General features: G+C 37.1%; 1 protein-coding gene across 1 annotated transcript; it reads right to left on the bottom strand.

Annotated features, from left to right (window-relative positions):
• JCHAIN (joining chain of multimeric IgA and IgM) lies at positions 1-8,558 on the bottom strand. The gene is made up of 4 exons (XM_037063466.1): positions 8,399-8,558; positions 5,134-5,260; positions 1,584-1,664; positions 1-942 (listed from the first exon to the last, which is right to left on the bottom strand). The coding sequence occupies exons 1-4, from the start codon at positions 8,460-8,462 to the stop codon at positions 738-740; spliced, it is 477 nt and encodes a 158-aa protein (XP_036919361.1). The 5' UTR covers positions 8,463-8,558; the 3' UTR covers positions 1-737.
• Between the last annotated feature and the right edge of the window lie 7,515 nt (positions 8,559-16,073).

Below are 16,073 nucleotides of genomic sequence, written 5' to 3'. Positions count from 1 at the left end.
TATGCTTAAGAATCCATTTAATTGTTCAAACTGTGCTGGAGAATACATATTTTGAAAAAGATATTTTGTTAGATTCAGTTACAACATTGACAATTTCCAATGGGAATTTCTTATACTATCCTGATGATCCAAAATAGATTATCAAAAAAATATGTATCATCTGCTATCAAATCTGTATTATGTCAAAACATATTTTTAATTATGCATTTAATTATGTCCCTTGCAGCTCCTGGTTTCGTAAATATTAAAAATCCCAATTTAATTATTTTTATAAATATTTCCAAAGCATGTTTTCCAATCATTTTCATAATGAAGACCTACAATCAACCTGTGTTTACACATCAGTTTTCTCTACACAGCTTTACTTTTTGCAAAGAGAATAGCATAGGATGTGCAAAAGCTGTGGCTCTCCAAGGCAAAGCAAAAAAAAAAAAAAGATAAAATTTAATTCTGCATCCTGATTTTTACTTTGAGTTTCATTTTTTCTTCTTACCTATCTTTTAAATGTTAGAAATTACATTCTTAAGACCATATACCCTAGGATGATAAGAGAGTCAACACTTAGAGTAATTACCTAATAAAAATAACAATGTTACTATTCCAATTACTTTGGGGAAAAGTTTTACATTATCAAAAAAATATGGTTTCAAATTCTTTGGTGGTAAATATTTTCACTTTCTAGGTCAAAATGGAGAGCCTTTCAAGATAAGGAGCTGTGCAGCCAGCAAGGACTTGAGTTAGTCAGGGTAGCAGGATTCCGGGGTCAAGGCCGTTTCCACCATCACGGTCTTACCACCATACGAAACTGGGACCCGATTTGTGTAGCACTTGTTTCTGTCATAAGCGTAGCAGGTCTCGTTGTCCTCGTCACAGATATTGCTCTGGGTGGCAGTAACTACTTGATCTTCCAGTTCCACTTCCACGGGACCACATTTTTTGCAGCTGGAAAACAAGCACGTGCATCAGACAATCCCCACCAAATGCTGTCTCAGCATTTCAGTGACCACACATTTCCACCCAAAATCAACGAGTCATCAGCTCTGGCCTGACGACTGACAGAGGGCAGCTCCTTTCAGAGCTCAGCTGCCCTACAGTACAGAGTAGTTTACAGGACTGTTTTCAACCTTCAACATAAAAATTAGCTGAAAGTGACCAATATGATTAATGATTTCTACTCTGTTGGATTTATTACATATTGTGTACCAGGATTAAACAAGTTATTTATACTGACAAAGAAGGAAGAATTTTTTAAAAATTGTTTGTTATTGGATTCTATAGTGAACTAATAGCAAATATTTCTTCTTTAGAATAAACTTACAGCTAACTTGTATCTGTGATAAAGTTCTACAAATTGATGATATCAATATTTAATAATTAACATAAAAACTAATGTATTCAAAAGTACATATTATATTGCTAAATATTTACACCCCAACATGTTTTCCAAAACATTCTTACTAACAAGTTAATTTTTTAAAGTTATTAGCTTGCATATACATATTACTACAAATATAATAATGTGAATATATATAACATGTGAATATATATTCATGTATATATTACTATGAAGGACAGTCTCTTACAGGTCAGACAAATGGTACACAAATTTGGTCCTCAGTGGTGTGGTGGGATCAGAGATATTCTCCCTGTTGCCAAAAGGAACACTAAAAAAAGAAAGAAAGAAAAAAAACAGTCAAAATAATGAAACTAATGGGTATTGCCATTTTTTGGTAGCAGATATATTGCTCAGACAGTACTTACTCCCTTACGTTTGGTACAGTTGGCACTCTATAAGAGTCTGTATAGTAATGCTAGTACTCAGATTTCACAGTACTTTGCCACATTTTGAGCATTTCCCAGTCAAAATCAACCTCACAAGAATCCCCCAGTCAAAGATCTTTGCTTACTTGGCAAGTCTGTTTTCCTTTAGCAGCTCACGTTTTGCCCTCTCTCTGAGGTTTATGTTGATCCCCTCTCCAGCCCTCAATAAAGCCCCTCTTCGTACCCTCATCGCTGTTCATAGACCTCTGTTAGAACAAAGACCGCACCATAGTTGCTTGTCTACAAAATAATTGCTTCTCTCGACTACCTAAGTTCATTGAGGCAAAAACAAGTGTGCATTCCCAGTGCCTCGCTAGATGTGTGGCATGTGGAATGTGTTCAATATTTGTGGAATGAATGGACAGATAGTATTAGCCACGTTTTCTGAGATGCATAAATTATGAATCAGACAGGTTAGCAATCTACCCAAGATCGCACAACTACTGAGTCATAAAACTGTAGCTGGAACCCAAATCTCCTGATTTGGCAATTTCCAGGAAAAATTAGATAATGCTTATCAATTAGTCCAGGTGATTTCATTCACTTTTATGTTCTTATCATCTATATCAGCATTCCCCATCAATGCACCTTCCAAAAGATACAAAGAACAACTTGTGTTTCCTAACTCAGTGTTTAGCAATAATATCCACATGAGTATCCAAGCAAAAACTTGGACATCGTCCCTGAGTCCTCCCTCTGTGTCATGAGGTCATTTAATCTGTCTCACAGGTCAAGTGACTCCAATTCTTTGCACCTGTGAAATCCACCCACTGGGTTCAGGACACCACCATTTCTCTCCTAGCAACACCCTCCTTCAGGCTTGACCCCTCCGATGCATTAGCCCCATTGTCACCAAAACGGCATTTCTACTATAGGAGCCTAACTTCCTTCCCTACCTAAAACCTACAGTGTCTCCCACGAATGGCCGGGTGTCCTTAACAATATGCCTCTCACTCTCCAGTCTCACTTCTCAGCACGCCACCCTCTTCGCCCTTCAGCCAGCTACAAACGGTAGCTTGCAATTCCACAAATTTACCATGCTTTTCTCATGTCCAAGTCTTGGCAATAACAAACACAGGTCTCATGTTTACTAAGTGCTTAAAGTGAGTCTAGTACTATGTAAATACGTTACGTGATGATCTCATGTAACCCTCACAGCAACCCTGCTTCCTTTTCCTGGAATGCCCTGCCCCACCTGCCGGCCGCCATGCCCCACACATCCACCCAGTGAACTGCGCAGCCATCTAACCACCGACATCACTCCCACCACTGCCTCCCTACATTCTGTTCTGCCTCCACTGTCACTCTCCACCCACCCCCAGGACTGAACCAGGTGCCCTCTAGCATCCTATGTCTGTTTCTGTCACAGCACTTACAATACCGTATTGTAACTGTCTTTTTAACTGCTTACAGTTCCCTACTGGACCATGAATTCTCCAGTGGGCCCCCAACTCCAGCCTCAGTGGCATTCACTAGCACTCAATAAATGTTTGTCAGATAGATGAGTGAATGAATGAATGAATGAATCTATTCTTCATTAGATTGAAAGGGCTCTAGTAATATCAGAAAAGGCTTTAAGTATTGCTAGAGATAAGAAAATAAACCTATATGAATGTCTACCATGGGTCAAACACAGTTCTAGATGCTTTTACACACTATCACATTTAAACCTCACAATCCTAGAAAGTATAGTGTATATCTACATTCATTTATTATCCCATTTTTACAGTTTAGGAAACAGGCTCAATTAGTTAAGAAACTTGCCCAAAGTCATTTGATTAGTAAGTGATGGAGTTGGGAATAATGGCTTGGTAATGATGATAGAACTTTCAGAAATGAGATCAGAGAACCTCCAATACCCATCAGGCAAAGTGGATGAAGTCACTGAATTATCTGAATTCAGAAAACAATACATCATCATAAAAAAATGGTCACAGAAAGGAGATGAATCAGAGAATTGTGGAGTGCTGTCTACAAATCTGAAGGGTCAAACACAGATGGACAGTGATCTTCAACACAGGTTAGGTGCCAGCGTCACAGACAGCAGCCCCTCGAGTCACACGGGTCTCTCGTTGCTCTGCCTCTAACAGGGAGCTAAGTGGTATGGAGCCTGAATGGTCAGGGAAAAGCTGCTAGAGGAAGTGATGTCTAAGCTAGGACACGCAGCTTGAGGCGAAGTTAGCCGGCTAAGAGGGGTGGGGAAAGGAGTTCTTCAGGAGGGGAACAACATACGCAAAAATAGAAGAGAAAGAAAGCATTATGAGTGGGGAAATGAGGGCACAACAATACTGCTGGATTTTCAGACAAAAGATGAAAAAAATGTCAATAGAGAGGTATGCTCAGTGTTGTAGGTTAGGCTGAGGCATTTTTAATTTATCATAATAACAATGTTGAGTAACCCAGCAAAAATATTTTAAGAAGTATAGTGACATAATGATAACTGACACATAGGATAAGCAGATAAATCCCAGCAAATACTTTTTGAAAGTGCGCCAGAAATTATACATGCTCTAAAAGGAATAAATTTTAATATAGCTTTACAATAGACTGATGAGATGTATGCTATGAAAGTTTAGAGTAGAGAAGTAACTTGCATACAGGAGCGCACAGCTATTAAGTGGCCCAACCAGAACTTGAAAGAAAATTTTAAACGCATACAACTTCTTCAATTGATTGGATGGAATTGAATGTTATGTTGTTTCAAGAAGAGGCACTCAGCTGGGGGAAAACTACTCAAGGATTGTTTGGATCCAATAGGAATCTCGCTTGTTAATTATTATTAGCATTTTGGCTATTGAAAACCAAGACTCATAGCTTATAACCTGGACTATGTGTGAAACGAGTATCTTAAGTCCAATGTGCAGGGGAAGAATAAATCAAATAAGTCACTTCGATTAGTCTGCCTTACCTGTATCCAGACAGTTGAGTACTATGTAAAGTACTCTGTCCAGATGTAGTACAAAATAAGGCTTTTAGTGGATCTCGAGTTTCAGTTTGAACTAATCAAGAGCAGTTAGAAGCTCTGATTGAAAATGAATTAATTCCATATAAACAGGGCATGCTGATGACGAGGCCTGAAACCCCAGTTATCGTCATTTGATCTAGATGACCAATTTTCAACTGCATGGAAACCTCATTCCTGCTCTCAACTTGTGCGTCATTGGCTCAAGCACATTAACCAGATTCAACCTCATGTCAGGGGCTACACATCAAAAAGAGGGGCAGAGGTAGAGGCATTACTTCCAAACGATGGCTAATATGACAGAGTATCTGCTTACAACATGAAAAGGTGAAACATAAAATACCACGCACATGATCCTGATGTTTCTCTCGACAATGTCTTTACTAGGGTCTTCGGGAGAAGGGATGATCCTGGAAGTGACACGGGCACACTTGCACTTGTTGTTCACAAGAACAGTCCCTTCCTCTTCATCTTGGGCTTGAAAGAGAAAACAGTGTTGAGAAGAAATGGAAATGAAAATCTACTGGTCAACTCTGTACTGAGCTCATCTTTTTTCCTGCGGAAAAAGGTAAGTTTTGCGGTTGAGAAGTTTTATGGTTTGTTCTCCTTCCTACTCTAAAAGAGCGGAGTAGAATCTCACAGCATAGTGAAGGAAAGGTACTCCCAAAGGGTTTCCTCTTCTTCCGGTGGACCAGTCTATGGGAACCTGAACAGAAAGAACTGTGGTTTTCATCCGGGGCTTTTAACAGTGGCACAGCTCTCTGAGTGATGTAGCCTTTGTAAAAAGGAGTGCCAGATGCTGAAGTAAGAGAGAAAACAAAAAATGTAGACTGCAGTTCTCTCAGACCAAAGCAATCCATTCAACAGTGGACCAAAATAACATCAGTTTTTGTAAACCCGGCGAAGTGTCGCCCCCCTGCTGAACTCCCACTCACACACCGTCTGCCCACCTGGCATCAGAGCTGGGCACACGCACACTTCCCCCCAAGACAGCCTTGTTTTGTAAGGTTTTTCAACATTCTGTACTACAACTTCCCTAAAATTAATTATTTATTTTTTCATAATAACAATCTGGTTATTATGATAAGATTCAATCAAATAAAATAATAGGTGCTATATTGATATCTCTTATAAGAATTATTTTTAAAGTTATATATAGACATGAAGTGCTATAAATTTGCAAAAACAATTCAGAAAATATTGAGAAGTACAATCACTATTTCATTTAATATGCCTGAATGCAGAAAAAATTAGTAAATGAATGAGTATAGAGATGACCACTAAGGCCTTAACTTTCAACATTTATTGTCTAATATGAATATTACACAATAAGACCTAGTAAGTGTTGCAAAGAATAAATAAAGTAAATTTATTAATAGCTGGACTTATACCAGTTAACAGATATTTGAGGAGTTAATAATAGCTCTTTTTAACAGTGCTAATCAGATAATAACCATGTTAAATACTTTTTTAGTCCTGTAATATTAGCTAAGCAACCTTTAAAACTTCCTCTTGCCAAGCCTCTACTGAAAAAAAAACAAAAATTTAGCCCATAAATTCCAGTTAATGGCGTTAAATGATTGGCACACACCACTGTTACTGGAAGTCGAATTATTCCAGAGTGATCCCAGAGCAGAGAGGCCCTAATTGCCGTATTTCTGACTCAATGATAATAGTCATTACGGAAACATTTTAAAATCATTGTTATTGTACTTATAAACTGTTTGAAGTATTTTAGAATGCATATGACGTCATCATTCACAACTTCCGAATAAATCTTCTGGTACAAGTCTGTGTGGTGCTGGAGAAGAAGCATCACGACGTCGGTTCAAGAGCATCATGCAACTCTCCCTCCCGCTGTGGTGGGAGGGTACCTTCAGTGCTGTCGTCATACCAACTGCTGTATCATGACTCTTAAATGTGTTTCCCAATAAAATACAAATAAGCCGGCAGTGCCGGTGCAAAGGAAGAAATCGAATCAATACGCGACTTGACCATTAAGTCTTCAATAGAAAGTGTCTATATTTTATTTATGTTATACAGTTTATTTTCTTACCTGAAACCTAAGGGGGGAAACAACATTACTATTGTTATATAAAAGTATTAGGCAGCCCAATATTCCTACTAGAAAACATGCAAATGCCTTCAAGTCACCACGACTTACACGGTTCTGATATTCTCTCTCACTGGCAGGCAGCACCTTTCCTAACAAACCTGTTATTAAAGACTGTCCCTTACTTTATTCTAAGAGCACCTGAGACATAGTAGGTACTCAATAAATATTTATTTAACTTACTTCAGTTCAAACAAATAAGAAAATAGACTTAATAACATACTACATCTGAACATAATTAATTTACTAATTATTATTAGGTGATTCTCTCATACAGGCAAAACAGGATAGTAGTTAGAAGTGCAGACTGTTGGGTCAGAGGGTCTGGATTCTGCCTACCACATGCTTGCTGTGTGACCTCAGGGAAGATGTTTGGCCTCTTTCAATCTCAGTGGGCTCAAACATATGTCAGAAATTGGTACCTATCCTCAAGCAGTTGTTGTGACAATTATAATAGTATATGTAAAGTAATTAGCATAATGTGTACAATATAACATGTGCTCAATAATTATAGCTCATATATGTGTATATGTGTGTATTTATACCTACATATAGATACACATACTATACATTTTATTACTATCTTTATATTGTAAATATTATTAGAAATTCATTGTTCTTGTGCTAAATTAGAATAAAATATATTTTAAATGACTATTCTTAATTATGTAATACTCATTCTTGAAATAAGAATAAGCTCAGTAAATGTTAGAAATAATCCAGCCAAATTATATCACCTCTAATTCGCATGTGTTCTGGATAAAAATTATGAAAAACTGTACCTCTATTTGCAGAATGTATTCCACTTTCTACAGTACTTTGAAGGGTTAATAAACAAAATACCCGAAGTTCAGCCGTTTGGTTATAGGCCCTATGGAACACTAAACATTGTTAAAGGGTCATGATAAATCTAGAGAAATAAAATCCCAATGCATTCTATGATGTATTAATAGTAATTACTACTTCATTTTTCCTAATACTAATTTAAGACACTCAAAGAGAGGACTACTGATTTTTGAGTCAATATGTATATTCATATAGGTACAGGATTCATATCAACACTTACCTGGAGATATATATTTTAATAAGGGGTGTCCAACCTTTTGGCATCTCTGGGCCACACTGGAAGAAGAGTTATCTTGAGCGACACATTAAATACACAAACACTAATGAAAACTAATGAGCAAAAAAAGCTTTTAAGTAAATTTACAGTTTTGTGTTGGGCTGCATTCATTGCCATCCTGGGCTGCATGCAGCCCAGGGGCCACAGGTTGGACAGCCCTACAAGATTTAGTAGTCAAACAAATAAGAGAAAAAGAAAAAAAAGAATTATGAGTCTTGTCTGCATAAAGATCACTGCCTATACAAAGATTAAGGCAAGTTCGAAAAAAGTAGCCAGCTAGCCAGCCAACTAAAGCACAAGCATTAATGTTTCACTCTGAAGAACAAATCTGGGGCATCTTTTTCCTTTTATCTGGGTTTATTTTCAAAATACCACATACCTGTCACAAGAACAGCCTTAACAAAAATGGCCAGGACTCCCCAGAGAAGCAAATGGTTCTTCATCTTGCCTTCTCTTCTTTCGAAAACTGGAGCCAAAAAGTCAAGGTTAAGGTGTGTGATCTGTGAGGAGTGTGGCGAACAACGGTGCTTCTGCTTTCTTAAAATAACGCTCCAGGCAGCTAACAAACTAAAACCAATCACAACTGCGGCTGAAGTCTGAAATTTTAATGCTGCCCTGGAAAGAAATGTATGGCTCAGATTTACCTATTTTCTTCCAGAGCATCTCCCCAAAAGTCATGTTTTGATGTGATCACTATTTTACATTTACTCCATATAACTAAAGGAGAAGACTACTAATAATTTCACGGCAGGAGTCCATTAAGAATGTTTAAATAGGAATTTTCAACTTTATACCCTAGATAATAAAGTTTTCAAATATACATGGCATTTTTTGTGCTTGGAACAATAAATGAAGGACTATAAATGAATTAAAGCTCATTAAGGTCCCAATTGTATCTTATGTCAATTTTTCTTCTAGTCCTTAATCAACCAAGCTACTATATGTATATTTTTAATATATATGATATATCTCAAACAGCAGATACATATACATATAAGCTCAAACATGGAATTGGAATTAGAAATAAGTGGAGACTAGAAGTCTCAGCTGCCACATTTTAATTTGATAGCATTAAGGCAGACTTTGTGTTTGCTCATCTAGTAACACCTTTCAGAATTGTAAACCCATAAAATGATCTTCATTTAAGATGCCTCAACAGAAAACAGAACACTGTAGTATTTCTTATAAATATTTTTTTCATTAATTAGTGCAAAAACAAAAAATCTGAGCTTTTGGACAGAGCATTCACCTATCTTACCACCACCACCATCCCAATATACTAGAATTTTCTGTCTCAGGAAGGCTTGTTCCAAGAGCATATTGGTTACATTTACATGCACATCAAATCTATGTTACTTTTGGTTCTTAGTTCTCTAATTTTTTAAGGATCTCCTAGAATTTTGAGAGGTAGTAAAGAAATACTTCAGGGTCATAAGTAAGCAAGCAGCTTTCACAGCCAGCAGTAGAATACAGCAGAATGAAAGCTATAAAGTGGAGCACATAATTGCTCTCCTTAAATCAATATGTATTAAAAGTTCAGCAATAAGTATTAAAAGTCAAGTTCTAGAATATACAATATTACTATACTGTCAGAATTTACTTTTATTTTATTGTCCACTCTCAGCAAATTTAGAAACTCTTTGGGGTTAAGAAAATGCGCTGGGTTCACGTGAACAATTATACCTAGTAGAAGAAGAAACAGATCTGAAAGCACATTATTTTAGGTATGTGGTCAGGATGTAAAAACAAATACCAACCACTTAAAGAGTTCCTCATCTTTAACTGTAGTTTCTAAATAACTGATTTATTCCATCACTCCAAAAGAAGAGTAACTAGAAGTTAGCTTGATACTTTTTTAGAAATTTTTACTTCCTTGAAAGTAAACACAAGACTAAACTGCTTCCCAAAAACAATTGGATATATTCCTGGGGTCAAATTAAAGCTTTCCCCAAAGCTCATTTTGTATAAAAGCAAAGACGATTACCTGGTTCATAAATACTAAAGGACAGCTCTATATTTGGTGTTTGTATTCTTTCAAAATTATAGTTTTATATTTCTATCAGGTAAGCTGCACATCTAAAAGTAATTTTAATAAAAACAAGGCATGGGGATCCAAGAGGCACTTTTGCCACCAGAATAGTTAACTAGACTTGCAATGTAACACCAGAACCAGTGTTTTGCCAGGCGTGTCCCAGGGATTGTCTTCCCCAGAAACACCTGGAGCACTAGTAAAAACTCGGCTTTCCTGGTTACGCCCAGTCAGAGTTTCTGGAGATGTAACCTTGAAATGCGTATCATTAAAAAGTCTTGCAGTTGACTGTTAAGTACACCACAGTGTAAAAATTGGTGAACTAGAAGCCTGGGGGAGGGGAGGCGGGCAGGGGAATAACTAGCAGCCTTAACTATAAAAGAGCAAGAAGTTAATAAAGTTCATTTTTAGAGCAAATTTATTCACAATTCTGTGATATAGGCAAATTGTTTAATCTTTTTAGCACTAACCAAATACACCTACATACTGGTTATTATATAGTTATATAGATGTTTTCTAACTAAATATATCTACATATATATATAATAGATTGCAGTTTAATTTTTAAACCATTTCATCTCCAGATTTTGTTCTTCCCACTAAAAAATGTAAAATGTGAATAGAACTCTTTTTAAGCAAGTCAAATAAGTAATTGGGAGCTTAGCTACATGTTCCAAATTTTTCACCAAAAATGATTTTTTTTTACATCCATACATGATATTCTCACGGTAAGGGGTTCAGTGATAGACTCATCTGAATAAAAAAGAGCTTACAGTAATTTTGTCTCCCCTTTATTTCCACTCCAGTTCTTTTTCAATTACCTATACAGCAGACAGTCTGAGTTTAGCATTTGTTTAAAAACCACCTGAAGTAGGGCAACGCTTCACTTCCTCTGACACAGCTTATTATACTGGAGACACTCAAATCATGACACTTTATTCTCTTGGGACATAGCAAACACACTCTCCTTGTTTTCCTGCTTTCATTGGTGATGCCTCAGTCTCTTGCTGAGTTTTCCTCAGTCCTCTGCCTGATTAACTTTATCTGATCCCATGGCTTTGAATATAGGACATGCTGTGACTTTCAGATAGAAAACTCTAGACTTTTCCTTGCCCGCTCAGCTCCAGCTCTCTGTTTGATATCCCCACTTGGCTGTCTAACAGGTAACCAGGAAAACAGTCCACTTGAGGACCAAGTCACCCTCACGCCACCATTCCAAACTCTCTCTGTCTTTAGTCTTCCTTGGTCAATGGCACCAACCCAACTAGCTGCTTGCCAAAACCCTCTCCTTTGATTGCTTTTTGTCCTCTCCCCCACATTCAGTTTATCGTCGTGTCCTAATGGCTTTCTTCCCAAGATATATCACAAACTTATCTGAGTCTTTCCATTTTGCCTGCTACCCTAGTCCAAGCCCCTATCCTTTTTTTCAGACGACTACAATAGTCCTGGTGATTTAAAAAAAAATGGTTATCTCTTTGCCCCAGCCCTGGCAACTATCACTCGCAGCTGACAGATGACAATGGCAAAGTACCCCAAATTCTAAGAGAGTCGGACACATCCTCCAAGCCTTAACAAGAGGCAACAGAACTCAGCTCACTGCCATCAACCACCACCTCGCCACTTCCCAGCTCCCACCTCGTCTTTAGGTGATTTGGGGGGCAAAAGGAGAAGAATGTCATCATGGGAGCTGTTGACCTTTCGGACACAGTGTTTGTGGTAAAAGACATTTCCCCTTTATTCTTAGGAAGGAGAAAGACACGGTGTTCTTCTTTCTCATAGTCAAATGAGGGAGAGATTCAAGAAAATAACTCAGAGAGATCAGGGACCCTGCAAAAAAGGGAAACTGAGATGCAATATAGCATAATAGTCAGGTGAAAGAATTCTGAGTCTGCTGCTTGGGTTCATCTCCCAGTCCACCACTTACCAGCTATGTGACAATTTAACTTCTGTTTCAATTCCTTATCTGTAAAATGGGGACAATATCAATATATATTTCATAGGGTTGACATGAGGCTTAATATGTATTATTGCATATAAAGAAGGTAGAGCAGATCTTGGCCTGTGATTATTAACAATTATTCATGATTATTAACATTGTCATACCCATTATCACATCATCATCCTTATGTTGGTCACTCCTTGCTGAGTTGCAGAAAATGCAAACGCAACCTGAGGATATCAACTCTAATGAAGTTTGATGAAAGCATTTCTGGGAGAGCTTGACATTTCCCTTTGGGTTACAGGCATGTGGGAACATAGAAACTAATATGTGTTCATGCTAAGTGGCCCTTATAAGGAATATTAGAAAATATTCAGAAAGCTAGAGTAGTAAAAACAGTATGTTACTGGCATAAACAGCAGACATATAGACCAATAGGACAGAATTAAGAGCCCCGAAATAAATCCACATGTATATGGTCAACTAATATATGATGAGGGAGAGAATGCTCAATGGGGAAAGAATAGTCTCTTCACTAAAAGACACTGGGAAAGCTGGATGTCACATGTGAAAAAATAAAACTGGACCCCTACCTCACACCACTCACAAAAATTAACTTGAAATGGATTAAGAACTTAAACGTAAGGCCTGAAACCATAAAACTCCTAGGAAAAGAAAAAAGAAAAAATCTCCTTGACATAGGTCTTGGCATTGAGTTTTTGGATATAACACAAAAAGCATAAGCAACAAAAGCAAAAAGCAACAACTGGGACTAAATCAAACTAAAAAGCTTCTGCACAGCAAAATATACAAAGCAATCATAAAATAAAAATGCAGCTTACAGAATGGGAGAACAATTCACAAGCCATATATCTCATAGAATGTTAATATGTCAAATAATAAGAAACTCATACAACAAAGTGGAAAAACCTGGTTTAAAAATTGACAGGAAACTTAAGTACACATTTCTCTAAAGAAAGCATTCATATGGCCAACAAGTCAATGAAAACGTGCTCAACATCACTAACCATCAGGGAAATGCAAATCAGAACCAAAACGAGGTACCACCTCACACCTGTTAGACTGGCTATTATTTAACGAAAAAAGATAAGAGCTAACAAACACTGACGAGGATGTAGAGAAAAGGGTGCCCCGTAAGCCATTGGAAAAAATGTAAATTAGTACAGCCACTATGGAAAACAGTATAAAGTTTCTTTAAAAAATTAAAGGTAGAACTGCCGTATAATCCCACATTTCCACTTCTGTGTATACACCTAAGGAAAATTAAATCACTAGATTAGGAAGACATCTGTATCCCCACGCTCACTGCAGCACTTCTCACAACAGCCAAGATGTGGAAACAACCTAGGTGTCGTTGACAGGTGAATGGATAGAGAAAAATGTGCACACACACACAATGGAATATTTTTCGGCCATAAAAATGAAGGGGAGATTTCATTTTTATGGTCAAGTAATATTCCATTGTATATAGGTATCATTGATTTTTTATCTACTTGTCTATTGATGGGCACTTGGGTTGCTTGTATATATTCTGGCTAAATAAGGTAGCAATGAACACAGGGGTGCATATATCCTTTTGAATTAGTGTTCTGGATTTCTTTGGATATATAACAAGACGTGGGATCACTGGGTCATAAGGCAGTTCCATCTTTACTTTTTTTTGCAGACCCTCCCCACCATTTTCCATAGTGGCTGTACTAATCTGCATACTTAGGGGACATTATGCTAAGTGAAACAAGTCAGACAGAGAAAAACAAATGCCATATGATTTCACTCATGGGTAGAATCTAAAGAAAAAATAAACAAAATTGAAACAGACTCACAGATACAGAGATCAGACTGTTGGTTGCTAGAGGGAGGGAAGGGGGTTGGGGGACTGGATGGAAAACTTGAAGGGATTAAGACGTACAAACTGGTATTTACAAAATAGTCATGGGGATATAAAGTACAGTGTAGAAAATATAGTCATCAAAATAACTATGTATGGTACCAAGCGGGTGCTAGAAATATCAGGGGGAACACTTTACAAAATACATGATTATCTAACCACTATGTACACATCTGAAACTAATATAAAATAATATTGAGTGTAAACCAGAATTAAAATTAAAACTATATATATATATATATATATATATATATATATATAATTTTTTAAAAGAAGGGAATCCTGCCATTTGTGGCAATGTAGATGAACCTTGAGGGCATTGTGCCAAGAGAAGGAAGTCAGACAGAAAAACATAAATACTGTATAATCTCATTTACAGGTGGGATGGAAAAACACTGAACTCATAGAAACACAAAGTCACGTGGTGGCTGCAGGCAGGGATGACGAGGATTGAGTGAGGGGAAATGGGGAGCTGTCAGCCGAGGATCACGAAGTTCCCCTTGTAAGATGAGCATGTTCCAGGTTCTAAGGTACAGCATGGTGACTGTAGTTAATAACGCTGTATTGTATACAGTCGCCCCACTCCTTATCTGAAGTTTCACTGTTCATGGTTTCATTTACCGAAAGTCAACTGGGATCTGAAAACATCAGATGGAAAATTTCAGAAATAAACAACTCGTAAGTTTTAAATTTTGCGCTCTTCCAAGTAGCATAATGCAATCTCCTGCAGTCCTGCTGGAGCCCATCCAGAATGCGAATCACGCCTGCGTCCCGCGTGTGCACGCTGCATCGTCTGCTACTCATCCACCGCTCAGTAGATGTCTCAGTTACCAGATCTACCGTCATGGTATCGCCAGGCTTGTGCTCAAGTAACCTTTATTTTACGTAAAAATGGCCCAAAGTGAAACAGTAGTGATGCTGGCAATTCACATATTCCAAAGAGAATCTGTAAAGTGCTTCTTTTAAGTTAAAAACTACGTATGTACAGGGGGAAAACATACGTTCCAGCATCCAGTGGGGGCCTTGGAACAAATCCCCACAGCTGGGGGGCGACTACTGTACTTGAAAGTTGCTATGGGAGTAGAGCTTTAATGTTCTCACCATGACAACAACAACAAAATGGTAACTACGTGAGGTGAAGGATGTGGTAACTCACCTTATTGTAGTATCCATTTCACCATATATATGTGTATCAAGTCACCCCATTGTACAACTTAAATTTACATAATGTTATATGCCAATTAATTTTCAATAAAGCTAGGACATATAAAGAAAAATGATATATCCAGAGTTTTTCTGACTTGGAGGAGAGGCAGAGGACACTTAGAAGAAGTGTTAGCTTTATTTGTAATAGCCTAAAACTAGAAGCAAACTAAATGTCCATAAATAAATTGGAAAAACAAATTGTAGTGTATCCATTACTCAGCAATTAAAGTAAATGTACTGTTGAAATACAAACACATGGATGAATCTCAAATAATTATTCTGAGTGAAAGAAGCCAAACTATTGAAAAGAGAGTACATACCATATGATTCCCTATATTATAAATAATACTTAGATATACATCATAAAAGTATTTATATTTATATTAAATTTCATATTATATTAAATATTATATATCTCAATAAAATTTTAGGAAACATAAGCAAATCTGTAGTGACAGAAAGCAGACCAGTGATTGCCTGGAAGGTAGGTAGGGAGAGGAAGAGGGGCAAAGGATTACAATGGTATATAAGGAAATCTTGGGTGAGGATGGGTATGTTTATTATCTGAATGGTGGTTATGAATGCACATGTGTGCAAATATGTTGAAATTTACCATACTGTTTGGCTCAAATGTATACAGTCCATTGTATATCAATTACATCTCAATTAAGCTGTTAAAAAATTCACATCTTCAGAATTCAGCATTTACGTATGATGTCAGATTTTCCTTTAACGTCCTTTATCAAGTTAAGGAACTCCTTTTCTGTTCCTAGTTTGCTGAGAGTTTATTTTAATTAGAGATGGATCTTGTATCTTTTTCAAAAGCTTTTTCTCTACTAAAATGACCATATGATTTTCCTTTTTTAGTTGGCTAATATGGTGAATTACATCAATTTTAAGTGTTAAACTAACCTTGCATTCCTGGGATAAAACCAACTTAATATGTAATATCCTTTTTATAAATTGATGGA

The sequence above is a fragment of the Sturnira hondurensis genome, unplaced genomic scaffold, assembly GCF_014824575.4.
Source record: "Sturnira hondurensis isolate 20B ecotype Veracruz unplaced genomic scaffold, ASM1482457v3 Scaffold0014584, whole genome shotgun sequence".
In the NCBI taxonomy this organism is placed as follows: domain Eukaryota; kingdom Metazoa; phylum Chordata; class Mammalia; order Chiroptera; family Phyllostomidae; genus Sturnira; species Sturnira hondurensis.
This window is presented reverse-complemented; position numbering and strand designations above follow the sequence as displayed.

Bases quoted from the DNA above. Each gene is read 5' to 3' on its own strand.
- JCHAIN (XM_037063466.1), bottom strand. From the start codon at position 8,462: ATGAAGAACCATTTGCTTCTCTGGGGAGTCCTGGCCATTTTTGTTAAG. The intron at 5,261-8,398 runs GTATGTGGTATT...TTCTCTTTCAAG, and splicing joins TAAGGCTGTTCTTGTGACAG to CCCAAGATGAAGAGGAAGGG. The intron at 1,665-5,133 runs GTGCGTGGTATT...TTCTTTTTTTAG, and splicing joins GAGAGAAACATCAGGATCAT to TGTTCCTTTTGGCAACAGGG.